Source organism: Ptychodera flava, chromosome 13, assembly GCF_041260155.1.
Source record: "Ptychodera flava strain L36383 chromosome 13, AS_Pfla_20210202, whole genome shotgun sequence".
Taxonomy (NCBI): Eukaryota; Metazoa; Hemichordata; class Enteropneusta; family Ptychoderidae; genus Ptychodera; species Ptychodera flava.
In genome coordinates this window covers 22,369,150-22,385,202 of record NC_091940.1, presented here as the reverse complement: position 1 = coordinate 22,385,202, position 16,053 = coordinate 22,369,150, and the positions used below count along the sequence as shown (strand labels likewise).

Here is a 16,053-nt window from a genome sequence, read left to right as displayed (position 1 = left end):
TATCGACCTTTGCAGTATGGCCTTCCTATTCCTGTTTTTCAGCCATTCTTGGTATATAGTTTACAGGCAATATATGACGTCATATAAACAAGGGTGATTACTGTTGTTTCAATATTTGGCCACTGTAATACAGTGTTTGATGCGTGCGGGTGACAATATTAGCCCATGACACGTGGACGCAGTACTAGGCCCATATTTTATTGTATTGTGTTGCTGGCTCTTGAAATCGGATAAATAGAGCAGTAGTAAACTCGCTGTCCCGCTTTACGTGTCGAGTGTTGCACAACTAAACTTATTATTTCTATCAGTTTTTACGGCAAATACATGTGTTGCGCAAAGCGTGCTTCTCGTATTTACGTTGTGAGCACGCACTTCTTCGCTAATTACATGTATCGAAATGTCTCATTCACTTTCACTTCATAATCCTGTATTGCGGTTTTTTACCGGTAACCAAAACACGTGGGCTTACTATACTTGGCCCATCCCAGCAACGCACGCAACGCACCTCTCTTGAGTCGAATTACTAACTATTGGTCAATTGTCACCTTTAACTTATGCTAATTTAACAGTCATGCTAATAGATGTCGTTTCACGCTCTTTGCGCATGTCTGTAATTACCAATGCTATACGGACAGGCAGATCAGAAGCGACAACACAACATTCGTTCATTCATCGCAGTGCCCCACAACACATCACCGGCGTGTACAGCAGCTCTCCGCTCCACGCATTGTACTATCACCATATGGAAGACACCTAGTAATGTTTCAGAAGAAACTCAAGAGACACTCAGCAGATATCAAGAACTTTGCGCTTTCATAGAACAGCTTTGCGCAATATTTTGTCGTCGTGTGAACAGATAGGCATTCCGTACTCGGGAACACGCCAGTTATTCTCACCGAACTGTGAGTGTAAGATACCACAGCGTGTATCGTAGCGTGTTATTACATCAGCTCCAAGAAGCATCTGTTTACCAGTTCTCCGCAGTTCAAGCAAGATGGCAAAGGACAAGAACACAGATCCTTCACTGAGCAAGCGTGCCGCGGGTGGCAAAAAGATCTACGACCCCGTGGGCGACGAAACCACACCGAACGGAGATGTCGATCCGAGCGCGGTGAAAATGAAATCCGAGATCAGCCTTCTGAACGGTTGTACCATCATCATCGGTACAATCATAGGCTCCGGTATTTTCATTTCTCCCGTCGGAGTGGTGAAGTTCGCCGGGTCTGTCGGGTTGTCGCTCATTGTCTGGGCTACCTGCGGCCTATTCTCTATGATCGGAGCTCTCTGCTACGCCGAGTTGGGCACTTCTATCCTGAAATCAGGCGGCGACTATGCTTACATATTGGAAGCCTTCGGCGAGCTACCCGCATTCTTACTACTCTGGATAACGCTGATTATAATAAGGCCCACGTCGCAAGCTATCATCGCCCTGGTCTTTGCCAACTACATACTTCAACCAGCCTTTCCTGATCCCGACTGTCCACCGCCAGAAATCGCTGTCGAAATTCTTGCAGCCCTTTGTCTTTGTAAGTATATAGTGTACCCAAACCTCCCGTCTTTTGTCGTTGAAACTTGAATTAATTATTCAATGCTTTGTTGTTCAGTGAGCTCGAGAGTGGACAAGTGTTAATATGGCCCATGAATGAATCCGCTTTTAGATTTTAGAACCTGTACCTACTCGTTACGTAACGGTTCTATATTTTCTGGTTGTCGACCTCAATCTTTTTTTGCTAGCAATGTATAATTATTTTGTCCATAAGAAATACTAAATCTTGCGCCCCTTAGACGTAAACAACTCGAAAAGCATGTTCCTACTTACAGGGGTTTCACACTCCAAATTTAACCCTTGCCTTTTCCTATGTAAATGACGTCTCACTATTAGATACGGATCATTGTATGTGCATCAACTGGGATATAGGGGATATACACACTCCGGAAGGAAAGCATGTTGCGATATTTCGCTTTCGACCTGTATTGACACGCTGATCAACCTAGTCCAATGGTCTCGCAATATTCTCAAATATTTTCCCAGATCAAAACACTGCTTTGCAGGTACCGGAGTTTACACTGAAAGCCTTCTGTGTTCGCGTTTCTCGTGATAGTGAGCATGGGAGCTCGAGCCCGGCCCCTTTGACCTTTGTGCCACGACTTTCAAGTACAGCGCAGATCAATGAATTATGTCAGACAACCCTGGGTCGCCAGTTTAGCGACCTTGCCTCTGTCCGCCACGCCGGCCCGAGTCACAGAGATGCAATAGCGGCGAATGCTTCCCAACACAAAGCTCCACATAATTACATGAGTCAACAGTGAAAAATAGAAAGTCGGTCGAATGGTGGAAATGTGAACCCGTTGTACCATTAGCGTTACGTTACAGCTCTATCACAACATCGTTGTACTCAAGACAAAATCACAAGAGTTTCGACTATTTGCAGTTTGAAACGTTCCGGTACACCCATTGACCCAATGCCTTACGGAATCTATACATTCCGCACTGCCCATTTCAAAGAAAAAAAATGCAATTGTGCGTACAGAGCAAACAATGCACTGAACATGCTGGAAATATTAAACCGCATCCAGACACGATATTATTGTGACTGCATGAGGCCAACCGTTGGGTACGTGATTCAGCCTATCCAATAGTGTGGCATCGTTTACAATATCAACGTCGTTTCACGGCTGCCCTTTAGCTTTGGTGTTAGCATGGATGTAAAAAATTTACATCCATGGTGTTAGTGACATCGATGTCAACGCGAAATCACTTCTGTTTTTACCTTACTAGTATCATTTCCCAAAAACCTGTGAAAATCGCGATGTTGTATTGTCGAGGTCATAGACTACGTTCGCTGCAGATTTTTTAGAGCGCATGAGCTCAGGGCTTCTGTATAGCATTGATGTAAACAAAAAAGAGGTCACCATATCACCATTCGTAATCGTAGCAGCCAACGTAGGAATCCTGGCAATTTTGAAAACTTGAATGGGTTTTGAAGCAACACACTCACGGAGCCATAAATTTTCAACACAGTAGTTTTAATACCATCCATGCCGAAAAGGGTAAAGGCGAGACAACCATGGTCCTGCCTATATTTACGCGAAATTTTAAGTACAAGAACGTTGATGAGTTTGCAAGCAACGCTCTCGTGCGTGAGACCAACATAATCAAGGAGAACCATTCCTTGTCCGTCGTCATAAATCATTTGCATATATAATTTTATGCCGTTCACTGTTTGATAGACATGATAGAGGCGCAGGTTGTGATCGAACATTCATTACATAATTTGGAGGCAGACTGGTGTACACAGGGAAGTGAGACTAATATTGACATGGATTTGGTATGCCATACTTCAGTATGGAACGGGATGATGCAATCGCAACTTCACTTGTTGCACATACAAAGAATATCGCCCGATTACAGTACCAAATCATAATAACTAACTCGTTTAGCCGTGCTAGCCAAATCATAGACACTCGAGATAGTCTACGGCCAAACCCCATACCGAACAGAAAACGGGCATCATCCCCGCATGGGTGTTCATTAAAGAGTTTCTTTAACTTCCGGTTACAAAAGGAAATTATAAGGTGAACTTCATGGCGTGCAACAAGCATGGGCGACGGTAAATGAAAGATATAAACTGAATTTGTGGATGTACACATGTACAGTGCTTACGTTGGTTAACATGTGACAGTCGAAATAATCTTTTTGGTAAAGTCTATTATATTATTAGAATGTCAGTCGAGCATTTGAAGTAAAGTCATGTGGTGCCCTGTTAGTACTTCGTTCTTTTGTTCCTGGTAAAAGAAAGCGATCAATGAATTGATTCATGGTGTTGTCTGAACAAGAAGAAATACTATACACGGACCCCGGGAAAACTTTCCCGCCCTTTCCGTCGCTTACACACCGTGATCACGATTCCTCTGTCCTTGATCTTCGATCGAAACATCGTGCTGATTTTTTTTCTCCATTTGGATACCATTGAAGGTAGTGCTTCTCGGCCGGAGAAAAACACTCACGTGGTTGTGTTTACACGTTCGTTTGCAGTAGTTTGTTTTGTCATGACTTGCGAGCATGGGATGCTCATAATTCATTCCCCGCTCCAGGTGTTAAATTCAGTGAAATACTTCGTGTTTGCAGGTGGAGTTCTATGACAACCCGGCCATACATTCACCATTGCCTCTACCACCATACAGTATACAGTAGTAATAATAGATTACAGAGTAGTTGTAATCCACACGGACGATCACTAGTAATCGACCATGAACATGCGACTGCCATAACACGCAGCACTGCAACACGTCACGTGCCTGCTCTGATTTGGGGGGGGGTGGGGGGTGGGGGGGGGGTTAAGTCGTAACGATGCAACCGATCACTGCGGATAGACCAGGACCTCAAATTTGCAGGAGGGTCAGTCGACACCCTTTCGCAAACGTATTTCGATGAATGCCATGTATGTAAATGACACACAGTATGAGTGCGTGTAACGAGATCCCCGACGAGATCGTAATGTTTGAATTATTTATAGGGTCATGAATGAATTTATTATTACTCACGTCCAAACCAGTTTTCTCAGAAAAGCTAGGTAAACGAATTTAGATAGTTATTACTGCAGGGTTCTCAAAAATTTTTGAAGTAGGCGGAAAATTCAGAAAAGTAGGCGGTTAGCTTCTGTATGCAACCAGGTTCCCTGGGCGGGGGGGGGGGGGAAGGGGGGGTTAAGTATTTTTTTTAAATTGGAGACATTTCTGAGCAATTTCATGCATTCACAGGAGAGGGTTTCAGGGACGGGGTCCCCGTCTCTGTAGGCAAGAAATTTTTAAATTTTGAAGACATTTTGGAGTAATTTTATGCATTCTTGTACTGTATTAAAGACCATTTCAGCATACAGAATAATCATTACCATTGTCAATTACATGTTTTCAAGGGATAAAGTTTTGAACATACGTCAGAAAAATTAATTTGATCACTCGGGCTTGTCAACTGCATTCAGTTGACAAGGAAAATAGCAAAATTTCACCACACTGTTGTGTAGAATTATGTTTAGCTCATGACTTCAACAAACATTTTGAAATACATCATAGAATAGAGGTTTTCACAACCCAGAAAACGATCGCTAGAATCCTGACCAGCCTGGCTGTACAAAGCTTTTTACTGACTTAAATAAACTTGATTATACAGTAAAATCAAACAGTTTATTCAATTCAATGAATTATAGGAACACAATTTTCAGTGATTTTAATTCACTGTACTAATTTCACAATAAAACGAATCTGCGAGCTGATTATTGATTTTTTGGTGATGTTCAATATAATCGAAAAAGAGAGCTAAATTTCAGTGTTCATGTTTGATAAAACCTCAAACTAACGACACCGAACGCCAGCCTGTACAACACCGTGTGTGTACAAAGCACCGGCAGTCAATTGTAACACACTACACACAACTCGATATCGGTCGACCTGAAATTTGACACTGTGATCTACATAGCGTTTCAAAAGTACGAAAAGTGAGACCAAGTAATTTTTTGTTTATTTAGATTTGATCTAAACCTCCCAAAACCAACAGACAAAGTCCTACTCTTACGCAGATTATCAAAGTTTTCAAGCGTCGACTTTCTCTTCCGCGATGCACACCACCACGGCCCCTCCACAAAACGCGATCGACTTGAATATTGGCATCGTGATTGACCATGGATGGATTGACATGGCGTTTCAAAGTATGAAAAATGAGACTCAGCAACTTTTGGTCGCTTTAGATTTGATCAAAAACCTACCAAGCCCATCAGACAAGGCCCTACTCTTACGCAGAAACCCCAAGCTCTCAAGCGTCGACTTTCTCTTCCGCGTTTGAGAAACAAAAGTCGGCTTCATTCGGAAATGGTCGGCTATTCGCGGGCATAACGTAATTGTATGTTAGTCCAATTTCGGCTATACCCAATGTGAACGTCGGAATAATTCGGCCTGCGATCGGGCAAGCAAGGTTGACCTCGAAAGCAGCCCAGTATGAGTACAACACGTTCGCTGATCGCGGTATTACAGTGATAGCAACAAGTTCACCGCGTAAATTGCTAGACTACATGATATAGCCACATCGGCACTTCTGAAATATTATCTCCGGCTTGCAAGACCACCAAAAAAATCAAAATATTGTTATCAAAACTAGATTTTCCCAAGAGCGAAACAGTTCTGAAAAGTAGCCGGCCAAAATACGAAAGTAGCCGGTCAATTTGGCCGGCATCGGGCTAAAAATGAACACGTTATTACTCCAATCATTTTTCACCAGAAAGGTGGCACCGCGTTCCTATACGTCTCCACTAAAAAGGGGTTTATGTAGATTGCGGCCTAATTTACCTAAGGCTATGTCTAGAATACCTTACTTGAAAATATCTGCAAACTGGTCAAACAAAACCTAAGTTGAGTCCGTATTTCATGATTAATGTTGTAGTGAATCTTGTGGTACGGCTATCAATTACGTTGATTCGCACTGAAGGTCGTCAGTCAAGTATAGTATTGTGGATTGGTTATGCCCTGTTTACACGACCTGGAATTACAGACGTACTACAGTACCGTATATATGTGTATCATCAGCGCGACTCCCCCCCCCCCCCCGGTCACCTTTGAACCCAACACGTGGAATCTGAACCTGATGTTCTGTTGTTGGCGTGGATGTTGACACAATTTATTGGTGCATGCCATGTGAGTTGTATCCAAAAGTCGATTGTGTGGAATTGCGTAATGTGTTTTAAATGACTCGGTAAACTGCTACGTTATGCGCTTTTAAAGCATGGCAGATGTACAGGTAAACCCCCCTCTCCAATTCAAAATCCAATTCATTGAGACTGCACGCGCTGAGACAGGTTTGTGTGGTACCATCATCCATGCAAGCACGGTTACTCTACCCAACGGAAAAGTGATACAAGTTTGACCACAGTCCATGCGCCCGCTGAGGGACAGTGATTTGATGTATCGTCTTTTTTGTTTGGTTTGTTTGCTCAAGTATTTTCCTTTTCATACTGCATCTATTCGGTAATGGATTGAAATCCGATTAAATGCTCTCGGTTCCGGCTTTTTTCAACTTTGCTGCCATTAAAATGTAAAAGATACCAGAGATCCAGTGTTTTGCCCAGAGTGCGTTCTTGCGTCTTTTGACGCAAAATTAGCAACAATGTCCCGCAAAAATACCGGACATGGGTCACAGGGACGCACTAAAATCAGGGCTAGAATTGTAAGTCCAGCATCCACAGACAGACTACATTTTTAGCTATACTACGGTAGCCCGGGCACATGGCATCACACGGAATTGACTGCACGTGTATTTGGTGTACTGGAAGCTCATGACTTCATCTAAAAATATCATCAACCCCCCATTTTTTGTTGAAACACTATATCCCTGACTTTCAAAGTAGTAATTTGCCTTAAATTTCCCCAGAAGGAGTCTCATAAAACTCTCCGATCGTCTGCAAGCCAGCCCACCTAGAGATCGAGGTCACGCTGAATTCGTTATATAGTCAAGACCCCCTAGCTCGATTGTAGCTGATCTTAACAAGAACCACCTAGCTTGTCAAAACAGCGTTATGGCTATGTGCTATTGCTATCATGATGATCAAGGAGTTTTCCCACATATTTGTTTTCAAACTATATTTTTGCAATTTTCAGGGAAAAATGTCAGTCATTGGAGCAATTATAAAAAAGAAGAGAACTTTATAGCAGTAATAAAAAACCCAGGTTACAATGTGCATCAAACTATTGTCTTCAACCACTTCTAGTTCTGGAGTCATAAGTGTAATGAAACATTCTTCTTTATTTCTGTTAAACACATGTAATGCAGGATCCCCGTAAAAGAAAAATGCGCATGAAATTGATTTTATCATGATGATGTCTTTTTTACAATTCAAAACTGTAAATATAACCAGTTAAAATGACTTTGTCACAAACCATATAGGAGACGTCCACTAATCTTAATTTTACAATGAATGTATGTATTCATGATATCAATTTTAATTCAATTCATTCAATTCTTTTAATTCAATTACTTTATTATCCACAAAAATGTAGAAATTTGCCTTCAGGCTCATCATATACAAATTAAAATAGTACAACAAGCAAAAGATTCTATAAAAAGGGACGCTATTACACATTGAAATGCTTAAAAACACACACAAGGTAGCGACATAGATACAAAAATTGAAACATAGACGGAAACAACAAAGGACCAACTGGAGGTTTAAAACAACTACATCGAGTTTGAGTTTAAAATTGAAACTGCTGATGGAAGAAATGACTTTTTGAAGAGGTTTTTCTTTGCACGAGGAACCCGAAAACGTCTCCCTGACGGGAGTTTCTGGAAGTAACCATGGAGAGGGTGATGAGAATCATTGACAATATTCTGCGCTTTCCTTTTCACTGCCAGCTGGTAAAGGTTTACAAGGGAATTTTGACGACAGCCAATAATTAATAATTAATTTTTTGATGGAAAACAACAGCCCTACATGTTACAATACCTTTCTGCCTTGGGGAGTTGACTTTGCTTTGCGTTCTTCGCTCACACATTGACCCCCATTGTAGTTTAGTGTCCCCCTATTTTAACAATCATGGGACACTGTGTCCCACCTTTACAATTCCTGGGCAAAACACTGCCAGAGATCCAATTTTAGACGTAATTACTGTAATTTTGGACTGTCGTCAATTTAAGGTAACTCTTAAATTTCGATATGTTGCTCGGAAAATGAGAAAATGCAGTTGGTTGGACCAGCGGTAGGTTTTTTTGCAGGGGAAAAAAACAAACAAAAACACCCCAAAACACGTGCACCTTTGTTCTGACCTTATGATGCGCGTTGTATACATCGATTGACTCAGACGAGAAAATCGCTCGGTTTCGAATGCTATCGAACATATATGCGAAAATAACTATGTGCGGGTCCTCATTTCCCATCAAGAGTACCATATGGCATTTCTCGCTCTAACTGGTCCGGATCGCGACTCTAAAACGAAGACATATAGATGAGTATTAAAATAGGTAACGTATCACTGATTGATTTTGCTGGGAGATTAGTCCCTTCCTACCATCTTGGATGCCGAAAAGGAATAATACGAAGCAATTTTCTCTGAACTGCCGCTTTCGTTGAAGAACATTGTACCTTGATATAGTTTAGAGAGCTATTGAAAATTTCAGCCTGCCACAACTTTCAATGGATATACCAATAATTCAAGAATTAAGCTCTCTCGAGGTTAGCGACCTTTGAATGAACAAAAGTATAACATTTCAGACACGATTCTATTGGTTCAAATGTCTCTTCTGCCACGTCTCTGGTCGTGACTCGCGACACTGCTTTCGATCAGAGTCAACCCATTATGCTATATTGGAAATAATTAAAAACACCACTTTGAATTTACTTACACATTGTTCCCAGACCCTCATTTGTTGATGTGGTATCCGAAAATGCATTCAACGATAAAAATATTGAAATGGTAAAAGGGTAAGAAAGTAAAACCGGGACAAAATTTATGTTTGACGCGAAACTTAAATACGGGCAATACCAATGTCGTGGACTTCAAGTTACTCATCCAGTTAATCCAGTTACTCATCGACCATAATGTCCAGTGCAACCCCCACCCAACACACACACACATACACAAATTAAGGATTCTCAAGTAATAGCATCGGTATTGTGATACTTGAGAAAGTTGGTAACAATAAATAGAAAATTTTAAACACAAATTCTCAAGATAATATGATAAATTATGCCAATATTCGTTCTACCATAACCAGAGTAGACGTATCCTTGATAACATTATTGGTTACTTATTTTATCGACTCGAAATTTCCGCAGAAATTTCAGTAGCTTTTCCACCGAAAAGTTCTGAAAAAAAACTCCGGGCTATCTTATCCGTCGTTTACGAAAAGTTAAGAACAGGAACGGCGGGGTTTAGCAATGTAAAGCACGTGTACAGGCCTACCTAACAACAAACAAGTTTGTGCCGGTTATGATGCCATGTCCCGGACAACCCCGTTGTCATAGGAACGACTTTGCTGGTCGTCGCCGGTTCATATAAGACATGACATATTTCGCATCGCTGTGTCGACAGGAAAGAAATGAGATCTTAGAATCTGCTTAGATGAAACCGGGCCGAGATGTATTGACGTCAGTACATGCGGCGAAGTGAGTGTCGGTTGATGCAACATCGGCGAAAAATGATGCAACCTGCAGCACTCAATGGCCCTGTTAGTTACCCATGAAGCTTTGCGTGTACGACATACCGTAGTATGTCTGCATTCCGCTGTTGTTGCTACGTCCCTGTCTGTACAGAGTAAATATTATGTAATCTCGTGCTTCTTTACTGCACGGGCTTGTCTATGGACCCTCGAGGGCCTCTGCTTTACCCAAAACATTGTCTGCAGACTTTATAAACGTCATTCGCATGCTAAAATTTGTGGGAGATTGAAAACACCTTTGTCTGTGCACTTGAAAATCAATAAGCGTTTTCTTTTGTCCTGTCGGAACCTATTTGAAGCAAACCTGCAATGAGCCAAGCGTCAGTCATAATGGCCGATATTTAGCCACCGAAAATTCCTTGAGTGATTATGGACAAGGACAAAACAGTTTCCCTAATATGCAATATGTAGCACTGCCATAAAAAAACAGCGTTCTGAATTAATTGCCATGGTTACGGCATTACGTGGACGTCCGGCGGATGAAACGTCACAAAAACCTGTTCTCTGAAGATCTTCGTAAATATCACCGGACGTTTTTACTTAAAGACGCCCATTGGTTATAAATACCGGATTACATGAGAGGACGCTCATTATGCAAAGAGACGCCGTGCGAGTAGCTTGAACTGAGAGCTCCACAGATTGCGGTTTTTTGCGTGTTTTTTTATGAAAATTTATGAAATGGGAATGCTCTACAGCAGGGTAAATACCTGATCAATACATAACGACTCCATATTTTCTAAACCGATAAGTTTTCGGGACAATTTTAGTGATTAATTGTGCGTGGCCAGTGAGAACGTCGACCCAGGGGACGCCGATTGGGATTTGAATACCACTGTCAATCAAACCTTGTGCAAAGTCAGACACGAGTCAGCTGGATGTGTACCTAATGTCGATTAGCATTCGCCTTATCTGCTAATGGTGACTGAAATAAATAAAATATGTGTCAAGATTTCCAGTATCGAAAGACGTGCGCAATAGTTTTTTCATAGTTCTCTAACTTTTGTACCTACCCGCCGCATTGCTGGGGATAAAAAAAGTGACATTCAAGTCGATTACATCACGGTCCCTCCACAAGACGTGCCGTGAAAAAGAAAAAGTATTATCGGGTTCTCTCTTACTGGAAAGTTTGATGGCCCTGAAAAGGGCCGTTTGGTTTGGTTTTGTGTCTTCTACCGTTCACTCAACAATGGCAAATGTGTATGGTACGCCGGGCAAATTTGGATATAACGATCGGACAACAAAAGTCACGCAAAATGGCATATCAGTCTTCTTCTTTTGACGAGTACGTCATCGGCCTGCATCAGATGCTGTTTTCGGGCCAAAAATCGCTCATCACGCCAAGCGTGTGTCCGGTCAAGGATATCCCAAAACTTCAGACAGAGTCGGGGTCAGAGCGTTGTCATTGCCAAACTAATAATGCTAAACTCAGAATGACAAATCAAGAAATGTTCAATACCCCGGCACAGAGGTGTGAAGCGGTACGGTACCCGTGTATAGTTTCCCATGATGGAGTGTCGTTTGTACCTCTGTGAGTCTACTAATAAACGAAATGTTTATGTGACCATGGAGCTAAAAAGGGACGATTTAACTTCCTCTGTTTCGTTCCGCCGTCACTTCGAGTGTACGTAGCCTCGTGAGCAAGTGCCATCTTATCGATAACCGACGCCATGCAGTTCCGCTGCATATCGATCAAAGTTCATTACGTCTGAGAAATTTACGAGATTTCCTGTCCGAGTTTTCGAAATGCATCTGATTTTTGTACTTTTTTGGTTACAATTCAAACGAAGTCTCGCAACACAAATTGGCAAATAATGTAATACACGATGATCTGGACTTGTTTTCTGACTTCTGACCGCCATCTTGGCCTCATAAAAGTTTTACGTTGGGCTGGTTGAGTACGTCGGGATCATGGTTCAATCTTCAGGAAATACTCATTTTATATTATTTCGACACCGATGTTTCCAAATTTAATAAAACATTACTTCTAAGAATTTGAGAGATTCGAACGATGCAGATCGTGTTTTTTGCATACCAGTATATTGACTTGTAATTTTGTGGATCGAGGCATAGACAGTATGGGGGGAAGATGGTCGAGGACACTGTCCGCATCCGGCGCCAAGCGACACACTGCTGGAATAGGTGAAATCTGTAACTCGAACGCACCAAGTATGGTGAAAACACCTCATCTCATGCCAAAATGTACGTTCTCCGACGTGCTCATCGACGTTCGACGTGAATTTATGTTTGTGAATCTACTAATAGGCCTATAACGGTGTTTGACGCAAAACAATGAAAACGATACTATGTTGACAGGGTGGAGTACCCACTAATGCGCGATCCTGGGATTGAGAACGGCGGCTTTTACTTAAGTACCCGATCATTGGATTGCGAATGAATCGCCCACTTTAAAAAAATTGTACCGATTGAAAAATCCGACACGGCACTTACATCTTTGTCGACTGCACAGGGCGTCCAACCTGACGGACCATTAAGACCATGAGAGGGAATCAACTACAAAATCGAAAGGATGCAGAACACAAATTGCTAAAAAAAGAAAACCGCCGCTATTCAGTATTTTGAAAATTAACCAATTATTTGAAAGTTGATGCACATGCTATGTATTGGTAAGAAAAATCTTGTCAGCCAGATCTATGAACGTTGAAAAAAATGAGCAACATCAACATAAACCACGCCCACCCTGATCGAGACTTAATGGCCCTGAACAGACCAGGTTAATCAAGGGGATAGGGAGAAATACAAGAATAGCGTGCAATATTTAAACACTGATCTTGATAGCCGTGGCTGACTGCTGTTCCTATAATCGATATGCATCATTGGTCGAGCATTATTCTGACTCGGAGCAAGTCCCAACAAGCAAGCCATCCCGTATTCATTTAGCGACCCACACAACACAAAGAATAGGGCAGTCTAGTAAGTAAGTCATTCACACAGGTGTTATTCTACTGCGCTCGTTGAAAATAAATGGCTTCAAAATTATTACAGCTTTTAAATAAAGTATTTGCATTCAACGCGTTCAAATCATTTTGCGATGTAAGTTTTGTACAAGAATGCAATGATTAAAGGTAGGTATCGTCAAGCCATGATGATGGGGCACCCATCTGTGTCCAAGTTAGTTGTTAGATTGAGACTCAAACACTCGCAGAAAAAAAGATGTACCTCAAATAATGATTTGCAAATATTCCTCAAACAAGTTTGTAATGTGTATTCCGGGAATTCCAGTTTTATCCTTTTTGATTACGTTAATGGCCGAACTTCGCTGTCCGGACTTTTTTATGCGCTACCCCTGTTTCTTGTGTTTGGAGAGACTGCTCGACTTGAGCTTTTCGTGTATTCACAAAAACACTGACTGTTAGTTTGGCAAAGAGAACGAAAATCGAAAATACGCGTGGGTTTTTCCCCTCGTACCCACAATATCTTGATGGTCGAGAAAGAAAGTCATGAACTTGTATTGCCACCGCATTTTTGTTTCGGTTTCGCCGTGTGCTAGGAACGGAAGTGGTAAACTACCCTCATCGTGCGCTGGGTTTAGTCCCCCTTTGTCCCGGAATTGGCTGTCATCATCGGCAGCACACCTGTCGAGAAATTAATATACACGGTATAGAGATTTGTAAAATGCGCGTAATGAAAAAAGGGTAAGGTTGGCATTGATATCGATTTGGTACAATTTAGAGTAGATTTTTAGAATGTAACCCTTCACTGGTCATTACGATGGTATGACGTCATCACTTGATGTGCGAGTGGCAACCTTTGTGTACGGGTACGTACATCTGAGCGAGTCCATTGAGAAGGCAAAATTGAGTAATAAAGCAACTAAGGATGACATTGCGGTTTTTCTACGCGTTCGATGTTCGATGCATGAAGTGTAATGAATCAAATAGGTCACGAATCAAAGCTTGAATCAGGTACTACAAGTACACTTAAAATTTTATTTTCAAATTTAAATATCTGTTTCACGTTAAAATTTTTCACAGCAATCAGAGCTTAGTGACCAAAACATCATATGCCAATAACTTCTCCTGAATAACGTCGCCGTTAAACCTAATGATCATTTTATTGCCTGAACTGGGAAACATTCCTGTATGTTCCATCCGTTGGATGTATGTAATGATGTGTACTATAGATTAATGACTTGAAGTTTCTTCAAACATCGTATGTGAAGGATGAATAACGGCAAAGCTCCTTGCCTCCCACGCGCGGCTTTCCCATGACAAGTGGCTTAACCCCCTGTCTGAAACGTACAGCAGTCTGACACGGGTCGGAGATAATAATTTTCCGTGATGTGTTTACCGTGTCCTCCATCCTATAGACAGTCCGTCTGTACACGCGCAAAAGTGTATCTGGTAATCAAACGACTCAAATGCGTTTGCCTTCGTGTAGAAAAAATACATATGTACTTATGGCCGTATTGTGTATTTTCAAATATTTATTGTCATACAAAATTTTACTGTGGGGACCTATCTCAGATGAAAACCGCAATCACGCGAGGTTTCTGTACATCTCGTGACGTGTGACATATGTCTATATACGGACCGATAAAAGAATATCTACCCGTTGTGTTTTTCCGCCGGCGAAATAATTACCACGGCAATCTCGAAAAAAAAATTGAGACTCAAATGCCCGGTGTCATATATTATTGGGCCCCTTCCCCCCCCAGTGTAACTTGTTACAACTCTTTATCGACTGCTGTATGTTGTTGAGCATCGGATACGTATCGTTCTATTTTCCTCACGTGCGAAAGTGTATTTATAGGTTGGGATTGATGACCTAGTCGTAATCCTTCCTGCTCTTTGTAGGCCATGAACCCTGTTTACTAGGTTGCCCCTGATATATGACGTGCCCATCTTTTGATGTGATGTTTATCTGTTTTATGTTTATGAAAGAAAAATCAAACAAATTGCGTTTTTTTAACCAACAGTAATCCTGACCTATGTCAATTGCGTCAGTGTCAAGTGGTCCACGAGAGTTCAAGACGTCTTCACGATATCAAAGGTCATAGCCCTGATCGTCATCATCCTCACGGGCATTGCGCAGATTGGTATGGGTAAGTATGGCCCATTGTGGAAAAAAATATCATTTACTTTTTCAAGTTCGAAAATATAACTTTCAAGCACAGTCCTGTGTAAATGCCGTCGCTGGCTCCTACAGTCTTTGGTATCAGCATAGACTTTGACGCGACAGCAGATAGGTCAGGCAATCTCCTTCCGGTTTTGATTTCAATCTCGATTATAATCATAGTAATGTGACAGTGCGAAGGTTGCATGATCGTGCGCCCTTGATTCTTGGCCCTATACGGTCCTCTAATTGCGGGGACCGTGTAATAGTTCTCCTGACTTCATCCTGGTGCTGGCAGTGTCTCGGGTATCCGCAGGTGGTCGTCGTTGGATACGACATCCATCACTTGTAACCGCTAGGTACATTGTACATACTGATCCATGCACCCAATCGTGTTTTTCAAAACTTCAAAACAAGATAGGAACGCAATATTGAGTTGTTCTTTCACCATAAACCAACATTGATACTGGTGCGTAGTGAAACGGCGCCACTAAAGACAATACCAGAAATTTGAGATACCCGTTTCTCATCTTTCAACGAAACTCTCTCCATATTATTCAATATGATATTTCGCATAGCGGGCAAAATTTATAAAGGGAAAACAAATTTGAGACGGATCACATCGAGGGTTCGTCAAAGTTCAGAAAATGTTTGATTGGAGTATATTAATAACAAAACTCTGCAATACATACGGATTGTTTTAAGGAGAAAAACAAGAGCGATAGTCGATAACACCCCATCTTGACTTGCATTACAATTCTGGGGAGTTCATAATGTAT

The 16,053-nt window shown here is 41.6% G+C and overlaps 1 protein-coding gene across 1 annotated transcript in view; it reads left to right on the top strand.

Annotated features, from left to right (window-relative positions):
• Positions 1–207: 207 nt before the first annotated feature.
• Positions 208–16,053, top strand: part of LOC139147837 (large neutral amino acids transporter small subunit 1-like) — a 49,597-nt gene continuing 33,751 nt past the window's right edge. Inside the window, exons 1-2 of the mRNA XM_070719049.1 lie at positions 208–1,526; positions 15,138–15,263. Of these exons, the coding sequence (XP_070575150.1) occupies positions 995–1,526; positions 15,138–15,263 (658 nt within the window). The 5' untranslated portion in view covers positions 208–994. The remainder of the gene's footprint in view (positions 1,527–15,137; positions 15,264–16,053) is intronic.